The sequence below is a fragment of the Ranitomeya variabilis genome, chromosome 3 (assembly GCF_051348905.1).
Source record: "Ranitomeya variabilis isolate aRanVar5 chromosome 3, aRanVar5.hap1, whole genome shotgun sequence".
Lineage (NCBI taxonomy): Eukaryota > Metazoa > Chordata > Amphibia > Anura > Dendrobatidae > Ranitomeya > Ranitomeya variabilis.
Window position 1 is genome coordinate 785,072,822 of NC_135234.1, and position 24,083 is coordinate 785,096,904.

At 46.6% G+C, this 24,083-nt stretch overlaps 1 protein-coding gene across 1 annotated transcript in view; it reads left to right on the forward strand.

The window, feature by feature from the left end:
- Positions 1–24,083, forward strand: part of LOC143817524 (transient receptor potential cation channel subfamily M member 2-like) — an 868,795-nt gene that overhangs the window by 103,804 nt on the left and 740,908 nt on the right. Inside the window, exon 11 of the mRNA XM_077299005.1 lies at positions 18,289–18,410. Within this exon, the coding sequence (XP_077155120.1) occupies positions 18,289–18,410 (122 nt within the window). The remainder of the gene's footprint in view (positions 1–18,288; positions 18,411–24,083) is intronic.

The window sequence follows — 24,083 nt, forward strand, 5'->3', positions numbered from 1 at the left end:
AGGCAAATTGTGGGAGAGGGGCGTCACTAGGGTCCATATAAAATAGGACTATCCCGTGGTGCTCAGCAGGGAGGTACTACAACACACAGGCGCTAGTAGGAAGGCTACTGATTTCCATCTGCAAAGGGAACTCTGGATGTGCCTTCGGACCGGCCGGATTCAGCCAGCCCTGTTAGCAGTGCTCTGGACTGTGGACGCTGAAGTCTTCAGTAAAAGGTAAAGAGACTGCAACCTCGTGTCCTCATTATTCACTGCGTCCTACACCATAACCATCTACTCTACTGGGAAGCCCTGGGGACATACTTCACCTGTGGGAAGGTATACCATCTAGCTGCCATTCCATCACCCCAGCGGACCCCTAAGCAGCGTCGGTCACCCTGACCGAATACCAAAGGTGGCGTCACGAACACTGTACAAATAACAAACTATTCCTTTTAATTGGACGCCCCTCAGAAGGGCCACGGACCGGGTCAGGCCACCGTGACATCCCCCGAACTGAGAAGGACCTGGTACCGAGTACCCCATTGCCCTACACGTGGGGGCGATCCATTTTTGGTGTGACGAACAGGATCTACTTAAGCCTGAAAATCATGTCATGTGTGCCTAAGAACTGTATTGGAACTGTGATTTATTGCAACGACTGTGTATTGCCACTTGCCGCCAAAAATTCCCACCAAAACCACCGCAATTACAGCGCCACGAGGAGCGCAGGAGAAGAAGAAGGGCGTGAAGTTGTGGGAGTGAACGAACTGAGAAGCACGAAAAACAATGGCCGCCCAGTCTAAATATTTCTGTGTCCTGAGGACGTGTCCGTCAGCAGCCGAGACCCGCCTCCTGATCCTCTATGGCGGGCGGAGACCGAAGAAACAAAACTATGACTCAGAAGGAATGGAGCTGGAGACCAGAGGGGACCCCCAGAAAGGAATGGCCCCACGCAGACCCCCGTCGCCGGAGGACTACTCCGGCATGCAATCGCTGGAGAGCCTGGACCACTCGGAGCTACCTATGGGGAGTCCGCTGCCTGCGCTGCCGCCGGCCCTGGCGCTTTCCTCAGAGAAGCAGAGTGGCGTCGAAAGGGGCGCCCCAAGCGCAGGTACCCAGTGCTGTGGCGTCTCGGGATTCCGCCCCCTTCCTCACCTGCCCCGTGCACCACCACGGATGCTGGAGCCCCGGCGTCTTCACCGCCCGACCCCAGACCACAGGGGGGACCTGACCTCGGACCTTTCCCATGGGAGAGTACCGGAACCACCTAATCGCCGAGTATCAGCGGGAAGTGGAGCGGGAAGTTCGAGGCGAGTTGCAGGAGGGCTCCTTATTGAAGTGGGGTGTCGTGATAGTCTACCAACCCCAGAGAGGAAAAGGCTTTGTGCAGGAGATCGGGTCGTCGGTGAGGGTCCACCTCACCCGGGAGGAGGTGGAGTCCTGCCTGTGCGGAGATGGTGCGGATCCCATCCTGAAACCTGGAGATGCTGTAACCTACCACCGGTACCAACAAGGGAACGGCTGGTGGGCCCGAGATATACAGCGATGCACAGCTCTCTTGGCAGTATTCAGGACCCTGGAGGAAGAACTTGCTGCTGACGCCACTGCAGCAGTCTCCGCTGCTAACGGCATCATCCACCGGGCCACCCAGACCTTCATTGCCGCGCACGACCTGGTCGTGCAGAAAGAACAAACTCACGGAGTGCACCTGGTGCCAGGAGTGGACTTGGACTCGAGTCTTCCTAAACCACAGAGGGCTACCTGTCAGGTGAAGCCCTGGTGGAGGCCTCCAGATTTATAAGGATAAACCTCGAAACCACGACCGTGTAAATAGTTAACTGTTAATTTTTCCTGTTTCTTGCTGCTAAACCCATCCAGGGTTAATTCTTAAAGGGATCCCTTCGTTTACCCGGGATCCCTATTGTTTCCAGTTTTATTTGCACAAGTTCATCATTGTTGAAAGATTACCGAATCATGGACGGTGAATGATTCACAAACTGCCTGTAAATAGTTTGCACCTTTTTAAAGGTGCTCCCTACTGGTTTTACAAAGAAGAGCTTTTTGAAGAGACTGTTCCTGATTACAGCGTGAAAGTACTTGCTTTAGAAGTCGATAATTGCCTTGTTGATTGTGTGCACTACCTCAGAAGGGACTTGAGATTTCCTCTTAAAGGGAATGTTTACTTGTTGCACTTAGCTTAAAACATGATAATGTTGCTTTAAAGAAGTTAGATAGTAATAATGTTTTACATCGTAACCGTATGTATTTAGCCAGTTAGTATAAGAAATGTTGAATGATGTACTTTAAATAGAATTGAGGATGAAAGAAGTTGAAAGCAGAATTTCAATAAAGTGAACCCGTAGGGGTTAGTGAGTCCTCTAGAGAGACACAGATAAATGGTTGATAGATTTAGCACTTAGAGAAAGAAAAATGTTAAATTATTGTTATAGCACTTAGTAGATAGAATGCCTTTAGTGGGTATGCGCCCTTAACGGGAAGATACTGTTTAGCACTTGTAATTAGTAAGTAAAATACCTGTAAGGGTAATTGGTTCTATAGATAGATAATTGCTGTTCTTAATCTGCCTTTGCACAATGTAAATATGTTCTTGTTTGTAACGTTCAAGTGTCCTAACCTCCCATAAAGGGAAGCATTGTTAAATTAATTTGTTCATAGCATTCCAAAAATGTTGTATGTCTTTTGCTAACATGTATTGTTGTTCTTCTTTTCCCAGTCCGGGAGTACTGGACTTAACGGGGAGGTTGCAGCACCCCAGAGTCCTGGTCGTTGCAGTAATGTCACTTTTCCACCAGGGGGAGTGATGTTACGTCTGATGGTACTAAAGGAGTTCACCTGACCAGGTATCACAGTCACACACTACACTTCACACTCCAGTCCACCAGGGGGAGCAAAGGTTCTATGTACTAGGCCACTCCTCACACACGGGTAAAACTGGTGGGATGGATAGGAAGTCAGTCAGAAAGCTACCTGGGTTAGACTCAGAGAAGACCTGTCAGGCAGACAGGGAGAGAAGGAGGAACATCTGAGCTGCAGACAGAGGTCCCTGTCAGGGGTGGGATCCTGACAGAGACAGAGCACGAGTTAGAACGTTACAGAGCTGTGCCTGCACTTCATTGCGGCAGCATCCTAAGAAAGGACAGGAAGCGAAGTATATTGTGGAGAGTGAGAAACGAGATCACAGCACAAGGAGATAATACCGGGAGGAGGGTCTGCCCCAAGATCGGCGGCCTCCTTCTGAGGCGCGTAGCCGGTGGCCGGAACACCGAGGAGTAATAGGCTCTATGCATTACTCCAGAACACGGCAGGCCAGTTAATTCCAAGTTGGCTGCCCAACCTTTACACCTATGAAGACAACGGAGGCAAATTGTGGGAGAGGGGCGTCACTAGGGTCCATATAAAATAGGACTATCCCGTGGTGCTCAGCAGGGAGGTACTACAACACACAGGCGCTAGTAGGAAGGCTACTGATTTCCATCTGCAAAGGGAACTCTGGATGTGCCTTCGGACCGGCCGGATTCAGCCAGCCCTGTTAGCAGTGCTCTGGACTGTGGACGCTGAAGTCTTCAGTAAAAGGTAAAGAGACTGCAACCTCGTGTCCTCATTATTCACTGCGTCCTACACCATAACCATCTACTCTACTGGGAAGCCCTGGGGACATACTTCACCTGTGGGAAGGTATACCATCTAGCTGCCATTCCATCACCCCAGCAGACCCCTAAGCAGCGTCGGTCACCCTGACCGAATACCAAAGGTGGCGTCACGAACACTGTACAAATAACAAACTATTCCTTTTAATTGGACGCCCCTCAGAAGGGCCACGGACCGGGTCAGGCCACCGTGACATCCCCCGAACTGAGAAGGACCTGGTACCGAGTACCCCATTGCCCTACACGTGGGGGCGATCCATTTTTGGCGTGACGAACAGGATCTACTTAAGCCTGAAAATCATGTCATGTGTGCCTAAGAACTGTATTGGAACTGTGATTTATTGCAACGACTGTGTATTGCCACTTGCCGCCAAAAATTCCCACCAAAACCACCGCAATTACAGCGCCACGAGGAGCGCAGGAGAAGAAGAAGGGCGTGAAGTTGTGGGAGTGAACGAACTGAGAAGCACGAAAAACAATGGCCGCCCAGTCTAAATATTTCTGTGTCCTGAGGACGTGTCCGTCAGCAGCCGAGACCCGCCTCCTGATCCTCTATGGCGGGCGGAGACCGAAGAAACAAAACTATGACTCAGAAGGAATGGAGCTGGAGACCAGAGGGGACCCCCGGAAAGGAATGGCCCCACGCAGACCCCCGTCGCCGGAGGACTACTCCGGCATGCCATCGCTGGAGAGCCTGGACCACTCGGAGCTACCTATGGGGAGTCCGCTGCCTGCGCTGCCGCCGGCCCTGGCGCTTTCCTCGGAGAAGCAGAGTGGCGTCGAAAGGGGCGCCCCAAGCGCAGGTACCCAGTGCTGTGGCGTCTCGGGATTCCGCCCCCTTCCTCACCTGCCCCGTGCACCACCACGGATGCTGGAGCCCCGGCGTCTTCACCGCCCGACCCCAGACCACAGGGGGGACCTGACCTCGGACCTTTCCCCTGGGAGAGTACCGGAACCACCTAATCGCCGAGTATCAGCGGGAAGTGGAGCGGGAAGTTCGAGGCGAGTTGCAGGAGGGCTCCTTATTGAAGTGGGGTGTCGTGATAGTCTACCAACCCCAGAGAGGAAAAGGCTTTGTGCAGGAGATCGGGTCGTAGGTGAGGGTCCACCTCACCCGGGAGGAGGTGGAGTCCTGCCTGTGCGGAGATGGTGCGGATCCCGTCCTGAAACCTGGAGATGCTGTAACCTACCACCGGTACCAACAAGGGAACGGCTGGTGGGCCCGAGATATACAGCGATGCACAGCTCTCTTGGCAGTATTCAGGACCCTGGAGGAAGAACTTGCTGCTGACGCCACTGCAGCAGTCTCCGCTGCTAACGGCATCATCCACCGGGCCACCCAGACCTTCATTGCCGTGCACGACCTGGTCGTGCAGAAAGAACAAACTCACGGAGTGCACCTGGTGCCAGGAGTGGACTTGGACTCGAGTCTTCCTAAACCATAGAGGGCTACCTGTCAGGTGAAGCCCTGGTGGAGGCCTCCAGATTTATAAGGATAAACCTCGAAACCACGACCGTGTAAATAGTTAACTGTTAATTTTTCCTGTTTCTTGCTGCTAAACCCATCCAGGGTTAATTCTTAAAGGGATCCCTTCGTTTACCCGGGATCCCTATTGTTTCCAGTTTTATTTGCACAAGTTCATCATTGTTGAAAGATTACCGAATCATGGACGGTGAATGATTCACAAACTGCCTGTAAATAGTTTGCACCTTTTTAAAGGTGCTCCCTACTGGTTTTACAAAGAAGAGCTTTTTGAAGAGACTGTTCCTGATTACAGCGTGAAAGTACTTGCTTTAGAAGTCGATAATTGCCTTGTTGATTGTGTGCACTACCTCAGAAGGGACTTGAGATTTCCTCTTAAAGGGAATGTTTACTTGTTGCACTTAGCTTAAAACATGATAATGTTGCTTTAAAGAAGTTAGATAGTAATAATGTTTTACATCGTAACCGTATGTATTTAGCCAGTTAGTATAAGAAATGTTGAATGATGTACTTTAAATAGAATTGAGGACGAAAGAAGTTGAAAGCAGAATTTCAATAAAGTGAACCCGTAGGGGTTAGTGAGTCCTCTAGAGAGCCACAGATAAATGGTTGATAGATTTAGCACTTAGAGAAAGAAAAATGTTAAATTATTGTTATAGCACTTAGTAGATAGAATGCCTTTAGTGGGTATGTGCCCTTAACGGGAAGATACTGTTTAGCACTTGTAATTAGTAAGTAAAATACCTGTAAGGGTAATTGGTTCTATAGATAGATAATTGCTGTTCTTAATCTGCCTTTGCACAATGTAAATATGTTCTTGTTTGTAACGTTCAAGTGTCCTAACCTCCCATAAAGGGAAGCATTGTTAAATTAATTTGTTCATAGCATTCCAAAAATGTTGTATGTCTTTTGCTAACATGTATTGTTGTTCTTCTTTTCCCAGTCCGGGAGTACTGGACTTAACGGGGAGGTTGCAGCACCCCAGAGTCCTGGTCGTTGCAGTAATGTCACTTTTCCACCAGGGGGAGTGATGTTACGTCTGATGGTACTAAAGGAGTTCACCTGACCAGGTATCACAGTCACACACTACACTTCACACTCCAGTCCACCAGGGGGAGCAAAGGTTCTATGTACTAGGCCACTCCTCACACACGGGTAAAACTGGTGGGATGGATAGGAAGTCAGTCAGAAAGCTACCTGGGTTAGACTCAGAGAAGACCTGTCAGGCAGACAGGGAGAGAAGGAGGAACATCTGAGCTGCAGACAGAGGTCCCTGTCAGGGGTGGGATCCTGACAGAGACAGAGCACGAGTTAGAACGTTACAGAGCTGTGCCTGCACTTCATTGCGGCAGCATCCTAAGAAAGGACAGGAAGCGAAGTATATTGTGGAGAGTGAGAAACGAGATCACAGCACAAGGAGATAATACCGGGAGGAGGGTCTGCCCCAAGATCGGCGGCCTCCTTCTGAGGTGCTTAGCCGGTGGCCGGAACACCGAGGGAGTAATAGGCTCTACGCATTACTCCGGAACATGGCAGGCCAGTTAATTCCAAGTTGGCTGCCCAACCTTTACACCTATGAAGACAACGGAGGCAAATTGTGGGAGAGGGGTGTCACTAGGGTCCCTATAAAATAGCTCCAGGCCTACCCCATCTTACGGGTCTGTCCTATCCATACCATCTGGGGGACAGGGAGAGAACATCAGAAACATCCAAAAGAGTTGTGAGGACTATCCCGTGGTGCTCAGCAGGGAGGTACTACAACACACAGGTCGCTAGTAGGAAGGCTACTGATTTCCACCTGCAAAGGGAACTCTGGATGTGCCTTCGGACCGGCCGGATTCAGCCAGCCCTGTGAACAGTGCTCTGGACTGTGGACGCTGAAGTCTTCAGTAGTGTTGAGCGATACCGTACGATACTTGAAAGTATCGGTATCGGAAAGTATCGGCCGATACCGGCAAAGTATCTAATCCGATACCGATACCCGATACCAATACAAGTCAATGGGACTCATGTATCGGACGGTATTCCTGATGGTTCCCAGGGTCTGAAGGAGAGGAAACTCTCCTTCAGGCCCTGGGAACCATATTAATGTGTAAAATAAAGAATTAAAATAAAAAATATTGCTATACTCACCTCTCCGACGCAGCCTGGACTTCAGCGAGGGAACCGGCAGCGTTGTTTGCTTAAAATTCGCGCTTTAACTTCCTTACTTGAAGTCCCGGCTTGTGATTGGTCGCGCGCCGCCCATGTGACCGCGACGCGACCAATCACAGCATTTTAAAATGCGCGCGTGTCCTGCCTCCCGTGACGTCACGGCTTGTGATTGGTCGCGTCGCCCATGTGACCGCGACGCAACAAATCACAACGCCGGAACGTAATTTTAAAATCCTGAAGGACCTAAAATTACGTCACGGCTTGCTGTGATTGGTCGCGTCGCGGTCACATGGGCGGCGCGCGACCAATCACAAGCCGGGACTTCAAGTAAGGAAGTTAAAGCGCGAATTTTAAGCAAACAACGCTGCCGGTTCCCTCGGTAAGGTGCAGGCTGCGTCGGAGAGGTGAGTATAGCAATATTTTTTATTTTAATTCTTTATTTTACACATTAATGTTGTTTCGATACCGATACCCGATACCACAAAAGTATCGGATCTCGGTATCGGAATTCCGATACAGCAAATATCGGCCGATACCCGATACTTGCGGTATCGGAATGCTCAACACTAGTCTTCAGTAAAAGGTAAAGAGACTGCAACCTCGTGTCCTCGTTATTTTACTGCGTTCTACACCATCACCATCTACTCTACTGGGAAGCCCTGGGGACATACTTCACCTGTGGGAAGGTATACCATCTAGCTGCCATTCCATCACCCCAGCAGACCCCTAAGCAGCGTCGGTCACCCTGCCCGAATACCACAGGTGGCGTCACGAACACCGTACAAATAACAAACTATTCCTTTTAATTGGACGCCCCTCAGAAGGGCCACGGACTGGGTCGGGCCACCGTGACATCCCCCGAGCTGAGAAGGACCCGGTACCGAGTACCCCATTGCCCTACACGTGGGGGCGATCCATTTTCTCTTGTCACAGGCCCGAGACCGCATGGACAAGGGATCATACCATTGAACGCCCTCTCTCCTTTTATCATGGCCTGAATACTACTCAAGGTGAGGGTAAAACAAAGTGGCAATACCATATAATATATAATATACAATAACATATAGAGCAGTTCCAGCAAATACACAAGATGGTGCAAATTATAGAGTCACACCCTTCCGCTGAGTCACCGGGATTAGAGCAGCTTCGACTTTGGAGCTTCCAGGGCCAACTACCTCCACCTGTGGCACCCCACTTTTGGTGGGCACCCACAGAGAGGAGGTAATGACAAGCTTAGGAAGCTGACAGTCCATTGAGATATGTGGCCAGACGACCAGAAGGTCAAAACTAGGCTTCTCTGAACATTTCCATGGAGTCAGGTGACCGGTGGGTGCCAATCCTGGCTTCACTAAACATATCCATGGGGCTCAGGTGACCGGAGGGTCCATATCCTGGCTTCTCCAAATGTATCCATGATGGTCATTGGAGCAGATCTGTATTCTTCCAGCTGGGGCAGTGGTCCCTTAAGCTGATATCCTGTTGAAGGTCAACTCTGTGTCCCTATTAATGGAGCCATGTTGTCCTGGTAGAGTGTTCGTTTATGGAGTTATAGTGTCCTGGCTCTTGTTCTGTCAAGTCACTTGATTCTTCTTGTAGAACACTAGAAATCCTTCTTTATATCCACATCTGTGGCTCTGGTTATCTACTACAGGTCAAGGGGGAGAAGGGATGAGTTTAACTGGCATCATTTGAGTATTTCATCAATCTGTTGTTATGACCCCAATGGCGAGGGTCTCAGAGGAACAAGTAAGTCTGCGAAGTACAAAAATCCAGCTCATAGGGCAGTGGTAACTGGGTTGACCATATATCTACTCCTAACGCCAACACTAGAAGTAGCCGGGGAACATGCCTACGTTGGTCGCTAGATGTCTCGCGCCAGCCGGAGGACTAACTACCCCTAGAAGAGGAAAACAAAGACCTCTCTTGCCTCCAGAGAATAGACCCCAAAAGTTGGATACAAGCCCCCCACAAATAATAACGGTGAGGTAAGAGGAAATGACAAACACAGAGATGAACTAGGTTTAGCAAAGAGAGGCCCACTTACTAATAGCAGAATGTAGTAAGATAACTTATATGGTCAACAAAAACCCTATCAAAAATCCACACTGGAAATTCAAGAACCCCCGAACCGTCTAACGGCCCGGGGGGAGAACTCCAGCCTCCCTAGAGCTTCCAGCAAGGTTAGGATACAGATTATGTACAAGCTGGACAAAAATGCAAACAAAAACAAATAGCAAAAAGCAAGAAAGCAGACTTAGCTTAATCTAGCAGGAACCAGGATCAGTAGACAAGAGCACAACAGATTAGCTCTGATTACAACGAAGCCAGGCATTGAACTGAAGGTCCAGGGAGCTTATATAGCAACACCCCTGACCTAACGACCCAGGTGAGCATACAAGGGATGGCAGACATTCCCAGAGTCAAATCACTAGTAACCACTAGAGGGAGCCAAAAAGGTAAATTCACAACAGTACAGCCCCCTTAGTGAGGGGTCACCGAACCCTCACCAAGACCACCAGGGCGATCAGGATGAGCGGTGTGAAAGGCACGAACCAAATCGGCCGCATGCACATCAGAGGCGACCACCCAGGAATTATCCTCCTGACCATAGCCCTTCCACTTGACCAGGTACTGAAGCCTCCGCCTGGAGAGACGAGAATCTAAGATCTTCTCCACCACGTACTCCAACTCGCCCTCCACCAACACCGGAGCAGGAGGCTCCGCAGAAGGGACCACAGGCACAACATACCGCCGCAACAAGGACCTATGAAATACGTTGTGAATGGCAAACGACACCGGAAGATCCAGGCGAAAGGATACAGGATTAAGGATTTCCAATATCTTGTAAGGACCAATGAAGCGAGGCTTAAATTTGGGAGAGGAGACCTTCATAGGAACAAATCGAGAAGACAGCCATACCAAATCCCCAACGCGAAGTCGGGGACCCACACCGCGGCGGCGGTTGGCAAAACGCTGAGCCTTCTCCTGTGACAACTTCAAGTTGTCCACCTCATGACTCCAGATCCGCTGCAACCTATCCACCACAGAATCCACCCCAGGACAGTCAGAAGGCTCCACATGTCCCGAGGAAAAACGAGGATGGAAACCAGAGTTGCAGAAAAATGGCGAAACCAAGGTGGCGGAACTAGCCCGATTATTAAGGGCAAATTCAGCCAACGGCAAGAAGGTCACCCAATCATCCTGATCAGAAGAGACAAAACACCTCAAATAAGCCTCCAGAGTCTGATTAGTTCGCTCCGTTTGTCCGTTAGTCTGGGGATGAAAAGCGGACGAAAACGACAAATCAATGCCCATCCTACCACAAAAGGATCGCCAGAACCTGGAAACAAACTGGGATCCTCTGTCCGACACAATATTCTCAGGAATGCCGTGCAAACGAACCACGTTCTGGAAGAACACAGGAACCAGATCAGAAGAGGAGGGCAGCTTAGGCAAAGGAACCAAATGGACCATCTTGGAGAAACGATCACATATCACCCAGATGACAGACATGCCCTGAGACACCGGAAGATCAGAAATGAAATCCATGGAGATGTGTGTCCAAGGTCTCTTCGGGACAGGCAAGGGCAAGAGCAACCCGCTAGCACGAGAACAGCAAGGCTTAGCTCGAGCACAAGTTCCACAGGACTGCACAAATGACCGCACATCCCTTGACAAGGAAGGCCACCAAAAGGACCTGGCCACCAGATCTCTGGTGCCAAAAATTCCCGGGTGCCCTGCCAACACTGAGGAATGAACCTCGGAAATGACTCTGCTGGTCCATTTAGCAGGCACAAACAATCTGTCAGATGGACAAGAGTCAGGCCTACCAGCCTGAAATCTCTGCAACACACGCCGCAGATCAGGAGAAATAGCTGACAAGATAACTCCTTCCTTAAGAATACCCACAGGTTCAGCGACTCCAGGAGCATCAGGCACAAAGCTCCTAGACAGAGCATCGGCCTTCACATTCTTAGAACCTGGTAAATACGAGACCACAAAGTCAAAACGGGAGAAAAACAATGACCAGCGGGCCTGTCTAGGATTCAGGCATTTAGCAGACTCGAGATACATCAGATTTTTGTGATCAGTCAAGACCACCACACGATGCTTAGCACCCTCGAGCCAATGACGCCACTCCTCAAATGCCCACTTCATGGCCAACAACTCCCGATTGCCCACATCATAATTTCGCTCTGCCGGCGAAAACTTCCTGGAGAAAAAGGCACAAGGTCTCATAGTAGAGCAACCAGGGCCTCTCTGCGACAAAACGGCCCCTGCCCCAATCTCCGAAGCATCCACCTCCACCTGAAAGGGAAGTGAGGTGTCAGGTTGGCACAAAACAGGCGCCGAAGTAAACCGGCGTTTCAACTCCTGGAAAGCCTCCACGGCAGCAGGAGCCCAGTTAGCTACATCAGAGCCTTTCTTGGTCATATCCGTCAATGGTTTAACAACGCTAGAAAAATTTGCGATAAAACGACGGTAGAAGTTAGCAAAACCCAAGAACTTCTGAAGACTCTTAACTGACGAGGGTTGAGTCCAATCATGAATAGCTCGGACCTTGACTGGGTCCATCTCCACAGCAGAAGGGGAAAAAATGAACCCCAAAAAGGGAACCCTCTGTACACCAAAGAGACACTTTGAGCCTTTAACAAACAAAGAATTTTCACGCAAAATCTTAAAAACCATCCTGACCTGCTCCACATGCGAGTCCCAATCATCAGAAAAAACCAGAATATCATCCAGATAAACAATCAAAAATTTATCCAGATACTTCCGGAAAATGTCATGCATGAAGGACTGAAAAACTGAAGGTGCATTAGAGAGCCCAAATGGCATCACCAAGTACTCAAAATGACCTTCGGGTGTATTGAATGCGGTTTTCCATTCATCGCCTTGCTTAATGCACACAAGGTTGTACGCACCACGAAGGTCTATCTTGGTGAACCACTTGGCACCTTTAATCCGGGCAAACAAGTCTGACAACAGCGGCAAAGGATACTGAAATTTGACAGTGATCTTGTTTAAAAGCCGATAGTCAATACAAGGCCTCAAAGATCCGTCCTTTTTGGCCACAAAAAAGAATCCCGCACCAAGAGGGGAAGAAGAAGGACGGATATGCCCCTTCTCAAGAGACTCCTTGATATATGAACGCATCGCGGTATGTTCAGGTACCGACAAATTAAACAGTCTTCCCTTAGGAAACTTACTGCCAGGAATCAAATCTATTGCACAGTCACATTCCCTATGAGGAGGCAGTGCACTGGACTTAGACTCGCTGAAGACATCCTGATAATCAGACAAATACGCCGGAACTTCCGAAGGCGTAGAAGAAGCAATAGACAAGGGCAGGGAATCTCCATGAATTCCATGGCAGCCCCAACTTGACACCGACATTGCCTTCCAGTGCAAGACTGGATTATGGGTCTGTAACCATGGCAAACCCAAAACAACCAAATCATGCATCTTATGCAGAACAAGAAAACGTATCACCTCCCGATGTTCGGGAGTCATGCACATGGTAACCTGTGTCCAAAACTGCGGTTTATTTTTTGCCAAAGGCGTAGCATCAATACCCCTAAGAGGGATAGGATTTTCTAATGGCTCCAGAACAAAACCGCAGCGCTTGGCAAATGACAGATCCATCAGACTCAGGGCAGCACCTGAGTCTACAAACGCCATGACAGGATACGATGACAGTGAGCAAATCAAAGTTACAGATAGAATAAATTTAGGTTGCAAATTACCAATGGCGACAGGACTAACAACCCTAGTAAGACGTTTAGAGCATGCTGAGATAACATGTGTAGAATCACCACAGTAGTAACACAAGCCATTCTGGCGTCTATGAATTTTCCGCTAATTTCTAGTCAGGATTCTATCACATTGCATTAAATCAGGTGCCTGTTCAGACAACACCATGAGGGAATTTGCGGTTTTGCGCTCCCGCAACCGCCGGTCGATTTGAATTGCCAGGGCCATGGAATCATTCAGACCTGTGGGAATGGGAAAACCCACCATCACATTCTTAATGGCTTCAGAAAGGCCATTTCTGAAATTTGCAGCCAATGCACACTCGTTCCACTGGGTCAGCACGGACCATTTCCGAAATTTTTGGCAATACACTTCAGCCTCGTCCTGGCCCTGAGACATAGCCAGCAAGGCTTTTTCTGCCTGAATCTCAAGATTGGGTTCCTCATAAAGCAAACCGAGCGCCAGAAAAAACGCATCAATATCAGCCAATGCCGGATCTCCTGGCGCCAGCGAGAAGGCCCAATCCTGAGGGTCGCCCCGTAAAAAAGAAATAACAATTTTCACTTGCTGAACGGAGTCTCCAGATGAACAGGGTCTCAGGGACAAAAACAATTTACAATTATTCCTGAAATTTCTAAATTTAAATCGGTCTCCGGAAAACAGTTCAGGAATCGGTATCTTAGGTTCTGACATAGGATTTCTGATAACATAATCTTGTATGCCCTGCACACGAGCAGTAAGCTGGTCCACACCTGTAATCAAGGTCTGGACATTCATGTCTGCAGCAAACACAAGCCACTCAGAGGTAAAGGGGAAAAGAAAAAAAAAATGAGAAAGAGAAAAAAAACCTCAGAATTTTCTTTCTTATAATCCCGCTTCTGCAATGCATTTAACATTTAATACTGGCCTGGCAAACTGTTATGACCCCAATGGCGAGGGTCTCAGATGAACAAGTAAGTCTGCGAAGTACAAAAATCCAGCTCATAGGGCAGTGGTAACTGGGTTGACCATATATCTACTCCTAACGCCAACACTAGAAGTAGCCGGGGAACATGCCTACGTTGGTCGCTAGATGTCTCGCGCCAGCCGGAGGACTAACTACCCCTAGAAGAGGAAAACAAAGACCTCTCTTGCCTCCAGAGAATAGACCCCAAAAGTTGGATACAAGCCCCCCACAAATAATAACGGTGAGGTAAGAGGAAATGACAAACACAGAGATGAACTAGGTTTAGCAAAGAGAGGCCCACTTACTAATAGCAGAATGTAGTAAGATAACTTATATGGTCAACAAAAACCCTATCAAAAATCCACACTGGAAATTCAAGAACCCCTGAACCGTCTAACGGCCCGGGGGGAGAACTCCAGCCTCCCTAGAGCTTCCAGCAAGGTTAGGATACAGATTATGTACAAGCTGGACAAAAATGCAAACAAAAACAAATAGCAAAAAGCAAGAAAGCAGACTTAGCTTAATCTAGCAGGAACCAGGATCAGTAGACAAGAGCACAACAGATTAGCTCTGATTACAACGAAGCCAGGCATTGAACTGAAGGTCCAGGGAGCTTATATAGCAACACCCCTGACCTAACGACCCAGGTGAGCATACAAGGGATGGCAGACATTCCCAGAGTCAAATCACTAGTAACCACTAGAGGGAGCCAAAAAGGTAAATTCACAACATCTGTATAGTTCATCCTCCTCTGTTTTGCAGGTCAACAAACTAGCTAGCCTGGCACAATATGTAATCAACATATTATCCCCTTCCCAACGTGCATATATACTGTATATATACAGCGCACTCCCGCGAACTGCCTGATATACACGAAGTCATAATTGCACAGGCGTTTAGCTCCTGTTATTCCATGGTCAATAGTGATAGCAACATTATGGGGCATCTCAGAGGGAAATGCCGATGGTCTTCATGGTGCCCCAGGCTAAAAGATGGCCCCGGGGTCACCCAGAGATGTTGGCCTGTCAGCTCATGCTCAGAGCAGCACCTGACACGTGTCCTCCTTGCATGTTAGATGTAGATCTAATGCAGAAGCATTGCAGAGTATTAGATCAGCTATCTGTCAGTGTGAAGTTGATGTCCCATCCTGGGACAATGTCAAAAAGTAAAACAAGTCAATAAAAATTGTAAAAATATTTTTTAAAAATTGCATACTAAAGAACAAAAAGAAAAATTATTAATCCAATAAGAAACATTTATTTACGTAAAAAAAGAAAAAAAAATACACCATTTGGTATTGCTGCGTCCGAAACCACCCAACCTATAAAAATAGCACACTAGTTAACCCCTTCAGTGAACGCCGTTAAAAAATGAATAAAAAAGATGCAAAAAAACAATGCTTTATCATCATACCGCTGAACTAAAAGTGGAATAATACACGATAAAAAAGACGAAGGTAAATAAAAATTCAGAATTCTTCACCTGCTGTTGACTTGTTCATTCTGCCTCCCAAAGATCATAATAAGGCTCAGCGCATACTTATCCTGCACGCTATGCTGAGCGCTTACACAGAGATTTCCATGGAAATCTCCAAAATGCGTGATTCAGACGGAACCCCCAGCAGAAGATTGCCTATAATGAGGCATATGGAGGCACTGTGGACGTTGTCTGACTTATGATCCGGTGGTGTACGTCTTTTTAGGTGTGTTTGAAAAAAAACTGCTGTCAGCCACAATTTTGTGCACCTCTGAATAAAAAGGTCACCGCTGAACAGAGACCAGATAGAGTCCAGAGTAATGTTGCTGCCTCGTTATAGTGACTGGATCCCTTGGGGTTTTCATCTAAATTATGTCACTCAGAGATTTAGGTGTAAAGCCTTATATAAGTGCTCAGCGTAGAGCGCCCGATAAATGTGATCCCAAATGTTATGTAAAATAAAAACTTCAACTCAATCCACAAAAAAACAAGTCCCCACTCAGGTCCATCATCTGTTGATGGAAATATAGGGGGCATGTACCTTAAAGGTATGACAAAGGCTTGTAAAAGTACAATAGCTCCTCACACTCCAAAAGAAATTCAGCAAATTCTGCCCTCAGAAATCCAAATGCCCACTTCCTCCTGAGCCCTAGCATGTATAAACCACATTTAATTAGCACCCACATGTTTGGCATTTCTGTAGCGATGAGAGCCCACCTAATTTACAGTTTCGTGTCTCCAATGTACTGGTCACTGCAATGTACTGGTCACTACAATGGCAGTTTGCAATTTTCCCTCAGCAACATCCACTACTTTTTGTTTCTGGAAAACACCTATGCAGTCAACATCACCACTGCACCTGTAGATAAATTCTCAAATGGGGATAATTTTTAAAATTGGGTCACTTGAGGGGGGAATTCTGCTCTTCTAGCAATTAGGGTTCTGTATATAGAGTCCACAAACTATTCTAGGGAAATCTGCACTCCAAGAGGCAAATAGCTCTCAGTCCCTCCCGAGTCTCACCGTATGGCTAAGCAATACTGTACAGCCACATAAGGGGCATTTCTACATTCATCAGAAGTTGTGGGACACATTTTGGTGCCATTTTTAGTCGTTTCCCAGTGTGAAAATTTAAAATCTGGGGCTAAAAAAATGTTGGTGGTAAAAATGTAATTATTATTTCTTCATGCCCAATGGTATAAAATTCTGTGACACACCTGTGGTGTCAATATGATCACTGCACCCCTAGATGAATTCATTGTAGTTTGTAAAATGGGGTCACTTATGGGGGGGTTCTGCTGATCTGGCACCTCAGGGGCCATAACAATGTGACATGGCACCCTCAAACCATTCCAGCAAAATCTGAACTCCAATACGGCGTTTTATCCCTTCTGACCTTTGCACTGTGCCTCAAAAGTAGTTTTCGAGCACATATGGGGTATTGGTGTACTCAGAAGAATTTACACAACAAATTGTATGGTGCAATTTCTCCGGTTACCCTTGTGAAAATGCAAAATTTGGGGTTGAAAACATTTTTTGTTTGAAAAATGTGATTTTCTTATTTTCACGGCTCAATGTTATAAACTGTGAAGTACCTGGGGTTAATTGTGCTCACGACACATCTAGATAAGCTCCCAGAGGGGTCTAGTTTTCTTCCACATATGGGGTATCGGCATACTTGGAAGAAATTGCATAACAAATTTTGGGGTCCATTTTATACTGTTAACCTTGCGAAAAAAAAAAAATGTTGGGTCTAAAGTAACATTTTTGTAAAAAAAAAGTGAAGTGTTCATTTTTTCCTTCCACATTGAATTAATTCCTGTGAAGCACCTGAAGGGTTCTTAAACTTCTTGAATGTGGTTTTAAGGATCTTGAGGGGTGCAGTTTTTAGAATGGTGTCACTTCTGGGTATTTTCAGTCATATAGGCCCCTCAAAGTCACTTTCAATGTGATGTGGTCTCTAAAAAATGGTTTTGTAAATTATGTTGGAAAAATAGGAAATTATAAGGGTTAAAAGTTGACCAGCAATTTCTCAAACAACAACAAAAATTAGGTTTTAAAAATTGTACTGATGTAAAGTAGACATGTGGGAAATGTTATTTATTAAGTATTTTGTGTGACATAACTCTCTGGTTTAAGGGAACAAGAATTAAAAATTAAAAAATGCACAATTTTCCAAATTTTAACCAAATTTCTGATATTTTCACAAACAAATACAAGTCATATTGAACAAATGTTATCGCTATCATGAAGTACAATATGTTACAAGAAAACAGTCGAGAATCTGTGGGATTGAAACGTTCCAGAGTTATTACCATTAAGTGACACTGGTCAGAATTGTAAAAATTGGCCTGGCCAGGAAGGTGAAAACAGGCTTCGGATGAGGGGGTTAACAAACCTTTATTGTTCCATGACCCTGAGTCCATGTCCTCCAGAGATAACGGACAATAAGTTACAACAAACATCAACTCAAAAGTCAACATCCAGGCTAATATTAACTATTGTGCTTCTTGACCAACCAAAGAAAAACCACATAAATTCAAAAGTCAACATAAAGATGATAGTCAATGCCTCTGGGCCTACTGAATATAGTAAAAGGGTCTTCTTCAAGACAATTTAGGCTCATCTCAAGGCAGTGTTTCTCCCTGGCTCCAGTGCTCGTAATAAAGTCTTTTGTCCAGGGTAATTTCTCAGCAAACCAAATCCAATGTCTGAGGCTTGAGCATGGGATATAGAGCAGTGGCTCAGGTCATATTCTCCACAGTCCATAAAAGACTGGCCCTATGATGGTGACCTGGAATCTCACAAGAGCTTGTGTCTTTCAGCTTCTCACAGTACTGATCGCTACGGACAAGAAAACTTTGACCATCAACTGAAACTGGCCGTGTCCTGGAACCGCCCAGATATTGCTGAGACGCAGATTTTTACTGAAGATTGGACTTGGAAGGTAAGGTCACCGAGGTCTTCCATCGCCTTTTACCTTGCATCTCTTTACCTGCTTGTTGTCACTACTGTCATTAAAGACTTATTCACAGGTCAGTGATTTTTCTCATACACAAAAACAGTCTGAGTTTCATTAGTATTTGCCTAGTGTCAGGTTTCACCATCAATGATTGGTCGGTGTCATTTATCACCATCAGTGATTGGTCAGTGTCAGTTTTCCCCATCAATGATTGGTCAGTGTCAGTTTTACCATCCGTGACCTGTTGAAGCACAATGTAACCGTGAAACGATCGTCGTCTGCATTTGCTCCATGGTTTTATCTGCCTGCTGTTGGTATGATGATGATGCCACAATAAAGGATTTTGTTGCAAAGGACGGTATGTGCCAATCAGCTTTCTTCTTTGTGGACATACAGATTCTCTTTCTTTGGAAGTGGCACCCATAACCCCGGGTGTGTGCAGCTTCATTAACCCGGGGTCATACAGCTGTGCCTTCGTCCTGCCTCTCTCCCATGGCATGTAATTACCATCATTGATTGGTCAGTGTCAGTTTTACCATCAGTGATTGGTGACAGTTTTCACCATTAACAGAGAAATTGATTGGCACTACAAATAAATATGAGTTCTGTGCCATACACCAAGAATTCAGTCAAGTGTGTAAGATGAGAAATAAGTGTATACAGTGAGTACGGAAAGTATTCAGACCCCTTTACATTTTTCACTCTTTGTTTCATTGCAGCCATTTGGTAAATTCAAACAAGTTCATTTTTTTCTCATTAATGTTCACTCTGCACCCCATCTTGACTGAAAAAGAAACAGAAATGTAGAAATTTTTGCAAATTTAATAAAAAAAAAACCCACTGAAATATCACATGGTCATAACTTCATAAGCATTCAGACCCTTTGCTCAGACATATTTCAGTCCCATGCTGTCCATTTCCTTGTGATCCTCCTTGAGATGGTTCTATGTTGTGAACTATATTTCTTGGCTCCCTCTTGTGGTCACTAGCGGTATTTCACTTGGATCATCTTTCTCCAGGTTGGTACCCACCTGGTTCGTTAGGCCTTGGGTGTGCCTATTTAGACTTCCTGGAAACTCAGTCTAGTGCCTGGCATCGATGTAGTCAGTCTATGTCTGTTTGCTCCTGACTCCTGGTCTCCTGTGTTTTGCAAGATAAGCTAAGTCCTGCTTTCTTATTTTTGTTTATTCGCATTGCTGCTATTTTGTTCCAGCTTGTTCATAATGTGATTCCTGATTTTTGCTGGAAGCTCTAGGGGGCTGATATCCTCCCCCCACACTGTTAGTCGGTGCGGGGGTTCTTGGATATTCAGCGTGGATATTTTTGTAGGGTTTTTGCTGACCGTATAAGTCCGCTTCCTATTTTCTGCTATTAATTAGTGGGCCTCTCTTTGCTAAATCTAGTTCATACTTACGTTTGTCTTTTCTTCTTACCTCACCGTTATTATTTGTTGGGGGCTGGTATTATAACTTTGGGGTCCTTTCTCTTGAGGCAAGTGAGGTCTTATTTTCTCTGAAAGGGTTAGTTAGTTCTCCGGCTGGCGCGAGACGTCTAGAACCAACGTAGGTAGTTCCCCGGCTGCTTCTAGTTGTTGTGCTAGGATCAGGTATACGGTCAGCCAAGTTACCACCTCCCTATGAGCTGGTTTTTGTGTTTGCGGACTTAGCTGGAACTTCTGCGATCCTCTACCACTAGGATCATAACAGTATGCCAGGCCAAAAAGTGAATATTTAATGCATTGCAGAAGCGGGATTAAAAGAAAAGAAGTTCTGAGTTTTTTTTTTCTTCTTCCCCTTTTTCCTCTGAGTGGCTTGAAGCTCTGCTGCAGACATGAATGTTCAGACTCTGATTACTAGTGTGGATCAGCTTGCTGCACGAGTGCAGGGCATTCAGGATTTTGTTACTAGTAGTCCTATGTCAGAGCCTAAGATACCTATTCCTGAGCTGTTCTCTGGAGATCGATTTAAATTTAGGAATTTTAGGAATAATTGTAAATTGTTTCTATCTTTGAGACCGCGTTCGTCTGGAGACTCAGCTCAGCAAGTTAAAATTGTTATCTCCTTCTTGCGTGGCGACCCTCAGGATTGGGCCTTCACATTGGCACCAGGAGATCCTGCATTGGCAAATATTGATGCGTTTTTTCTGGCGCTCGGATTGCTTTATGAGGAGCCCAATCTTGAAATTCAGGCAGAAAAAGCGTTGCTGGCTATCTCTCAGGGCCAGGATGAGGCTGAAGTGTATTGCCAAGAATTTCGGAAATGGTCCGTGCTTACTCAATGGAATGAGTGTGCTCTGGCCGCAAATTTCAGAAATGGCCTTTCTGAAGCCATTAAGAATGTGATGGTGGGTTTTCCCATTCCTACAAGTCTGAGTGATTCTATGGCTCTGGCCATTCAGATAGATCGGCGTTTGCGGGAGCGCAAATCTGCTAATCCTCTGGCAGTGTTGTCTGAACGGACACCTGACTCAATGCTATGTGATAGAATTCAGACTAGAACTGAACGACAAAATTATAGACGTCAGAATGGGTTGTGTTTTTACTGTGGTGATTCTACACGTTATCTCAGCATGCTCTAAACGCCTAACAAAGATGGTTAGTCCTGTCGCCATTGGTAATTTGCATCCTAATTTTATTTTGTCTGTAACTCTAATTTGCTCATTGTCTTCTTACCCTGTTATGGCATTTGTGGATTCAGGTGCTGCCCTGAGTCTTATAGACTTGTCGTTTGCCAGGCGCTGTGGTTTTGTCCTGGAGCCTTTAAAAAATCCTATTCCTCTTAGAGGAATTGATGCTACGCCATTGGCGGAGAATAAACCGCAGTATTGGACACAAGTGACCATGTGCATGACTCCTGAACATCAGGAGGTGATTCGTTTTCTTGTTCTGCATAAAATGCATGATTTGGTCGTTTTGGGTCTGCCATGGTTACAGACCCATAATCCAGTCTTGGATTGGAAGGCAATGTCTGTGTCAAGTTGGAGTTGTCAGGGAATTCATTGCGATTCCCCGTCGGTGTCTATTGCTTCTTCTACTCCTTCTGAAGTTCCGGAGTATTTGTTGGACTATCAGGATGTATTCAGTGAGTCCAGGTCCAGTGCCCTTCCTCCTCATAGGGACTGTGACTGCGCTATAGATTTGATTCCTGGTAGTAAATTTCCTAAGGGACGATTATTTAATCTATCTGTACCTGAGCATGCCGCAATGCGTTCTTATATAAAGGAGTCTTTGGAGAAGGGACATATTCGTCCATCCTCTTCCCCTCTTGGTGCGGGATTCTTTTTTGTAGCCAAGAAAGACGGGTCTTTGAGACCTTGTATAGACTATCGGCTTCTGAATAAAATCACGGTCAAATTTCAGTATCCTTTGCCACTATTGTCGGACTTGTTTGCTCAGATTAAGGGTGCCAAGTGGTTCACCAAGATAGATCTTCGTGGTGCGTACAACCTTGTGCGCATTAAGCAGGGAGATGAATGGAAAACTGCGTTTAATACGCCCGAAGGTCATTTTGAGTACTTGGTGATGCCTTTTGGGCTCTCTAATGCTCCTTCAGTGTTTCAGTCCTTTATGCATGACATCTTCCGGAAATATCTAGATAAATTTATGATTGTTTATCTGGATGATATTCTGTTTTTTTCTGATGATTGGGATTCTCATGTAAAGCAGGTCAGGATGGTGTTTCAGGTTTTGCGTGATAATGCTTTGTTTGTGAAGGGCTCAAAGTGTCTCTTTGGAGTGCAGAAGGTTTCCTTTCTGGGTTTCATTTTCTCCCCTTCTACAGTGGAGATGGACCCAGTCAAGGTCCGAGCTATTCATGATTGGACTCAACCCACGTCTGTTAAGAGTCTTCAGAAGTTCTTGGGTTTTGCTAATTTCTACCGTCGTTTTATTGCTAATTTCTCTAGCGTTGTTAAACCTTTGACGGATATGACCAAGAAAGGTTCTGATGTGGCTAATTGGGCTCCGGCAGCCGTGGAGGCTTTCCGGGAGCTGAAGTGCCGGTTTACTTCGGCGCCTGTTTTGTGCCAGCCTGATGTCTCACTTCCCTTTCAGGTTGAGGTGGACGCTTCTGAGATCGGTGCAGGGGCTGTTTTGTCGCAGAAAGGCTCTGGTTGCTCTGTGATGAGACCTTGTGCTTTTTTTTCTAGGAAATTTTCGCCTGCGGAGCGGAACTATGATGTTGGTAATCGGGAGTTTTTGGCCATGAAGTGGGCATTTGAGGAGTGGCGTCATTGGCTCGAGGGAGCTAAGCATCGTGTGGTGGTCTTGACTGATCACAAAAATTTGATGTATCTCGAGTCTGCTAAGCGCCTGAATCCTAGACAGGCTCGTTGGTCGTTGTTTTTCTCCCGTTTTGACTTTGTGGTCTCATACCTGCCTGGTTCGAAGAATGTGAAGGCTGATGCTCTTTCTAGGAGTTTTGTGCCTGACTCTCCGGGAGTCTCAGAGCCAGCTGGTATTCTTAAAGAGGGAGTAATCTTGTTGGCCATTTCTCCTGATTTGCGACGTGTGTTGCAGAGATTTCAGGCTGGTAGACCTGACCCTTGCCCACCTGATAGACTGTTTGTTCCTGATAAATGGACCAGCAGAGTTATCTCCGAGGTTCATTCCTCAGTGTTGGCAGGGCATCCTGGGATTTTTGGTACCAGAGATTTGGTGGCTAGGTCCTTTTGGTGGCCTTCCTTGTCGCGGGATGTGCGTTCTTTTGTGCAGTCCTGTGGGATTTGTGCTCGGGCTAAGCCTTGCTGTTCTCGTGCCAGCGGGTTGCTTTTGCCCTTGCCCATCCCGAAGAGGCCCTGGATGCACATTTCCATGGATTTCATTTCAGATCTTCCGGTGTCTCAAGGAATGTCTGTCATCTGGGTGGTGTGTGATCGCTTTTCCAAGATGGTCCATTTGGTGCCCTTGCCTAAGTTGCCTTCCTCTTCCGATCTGGTTCCTTTGTTTTTTCAGAATGTGGTTCGTTTGCATGGCATTCCTGAGAATATCGTGTCTGACAGAGGATCCCAGTTTGTGTCCAGGTTCTGGCGATCTTTTTGTGCTAAGATGGGCATTGATTTGTCGTTTTCATCTGCCTTTCATCCTCAGACTAATGGCCAAACGGAGCGAACTAATCAGACGCTGGAGGCTTATTTGAGATGTTTTGTTTCTGCGGATCAGGATGATTGGGTGACTTTCTTGCCATTGGCTGAGTTTGCCCTCAATAATCGGGCTAGTTCCGCTACTTTGGTTTCGCCATTCTTCTGCAACTCTGGTTTTCATCCTCGTTTTTCCTCGGGTCATGTTGAATCTTCTGACTGTCCTGGGGTGGATTCCGTAGTGGATAGGTTGCAGCGGATTTGGAATCATGTGGTGGACAACTTGAAGTTGTCACAGGAGAAGGCTCAGCGTTTTGCCAACCGCCGCCGCGGTGTGGGTCCCCGACTTCGTGTTGGGGATTTGGTTTGGTTGTCTTCTCGGTATGTCCCTCTGAAGGTTTCCTCTCCTAAGTTTAAGCCTCGTTTTATTGGTCCTTATAAAATTTTGGAAGTCCTTAATCCGGTCTCTTTTCGTTTGGATCTTCCGGTGTCGTTTGCCATTCACAATGTGTTCCATAGGTCTTTGTTGCGGCGGTACGTTGTGCCTGTGGTTCCTGCTGTTGACCCTCCTGCTCCGGTCTT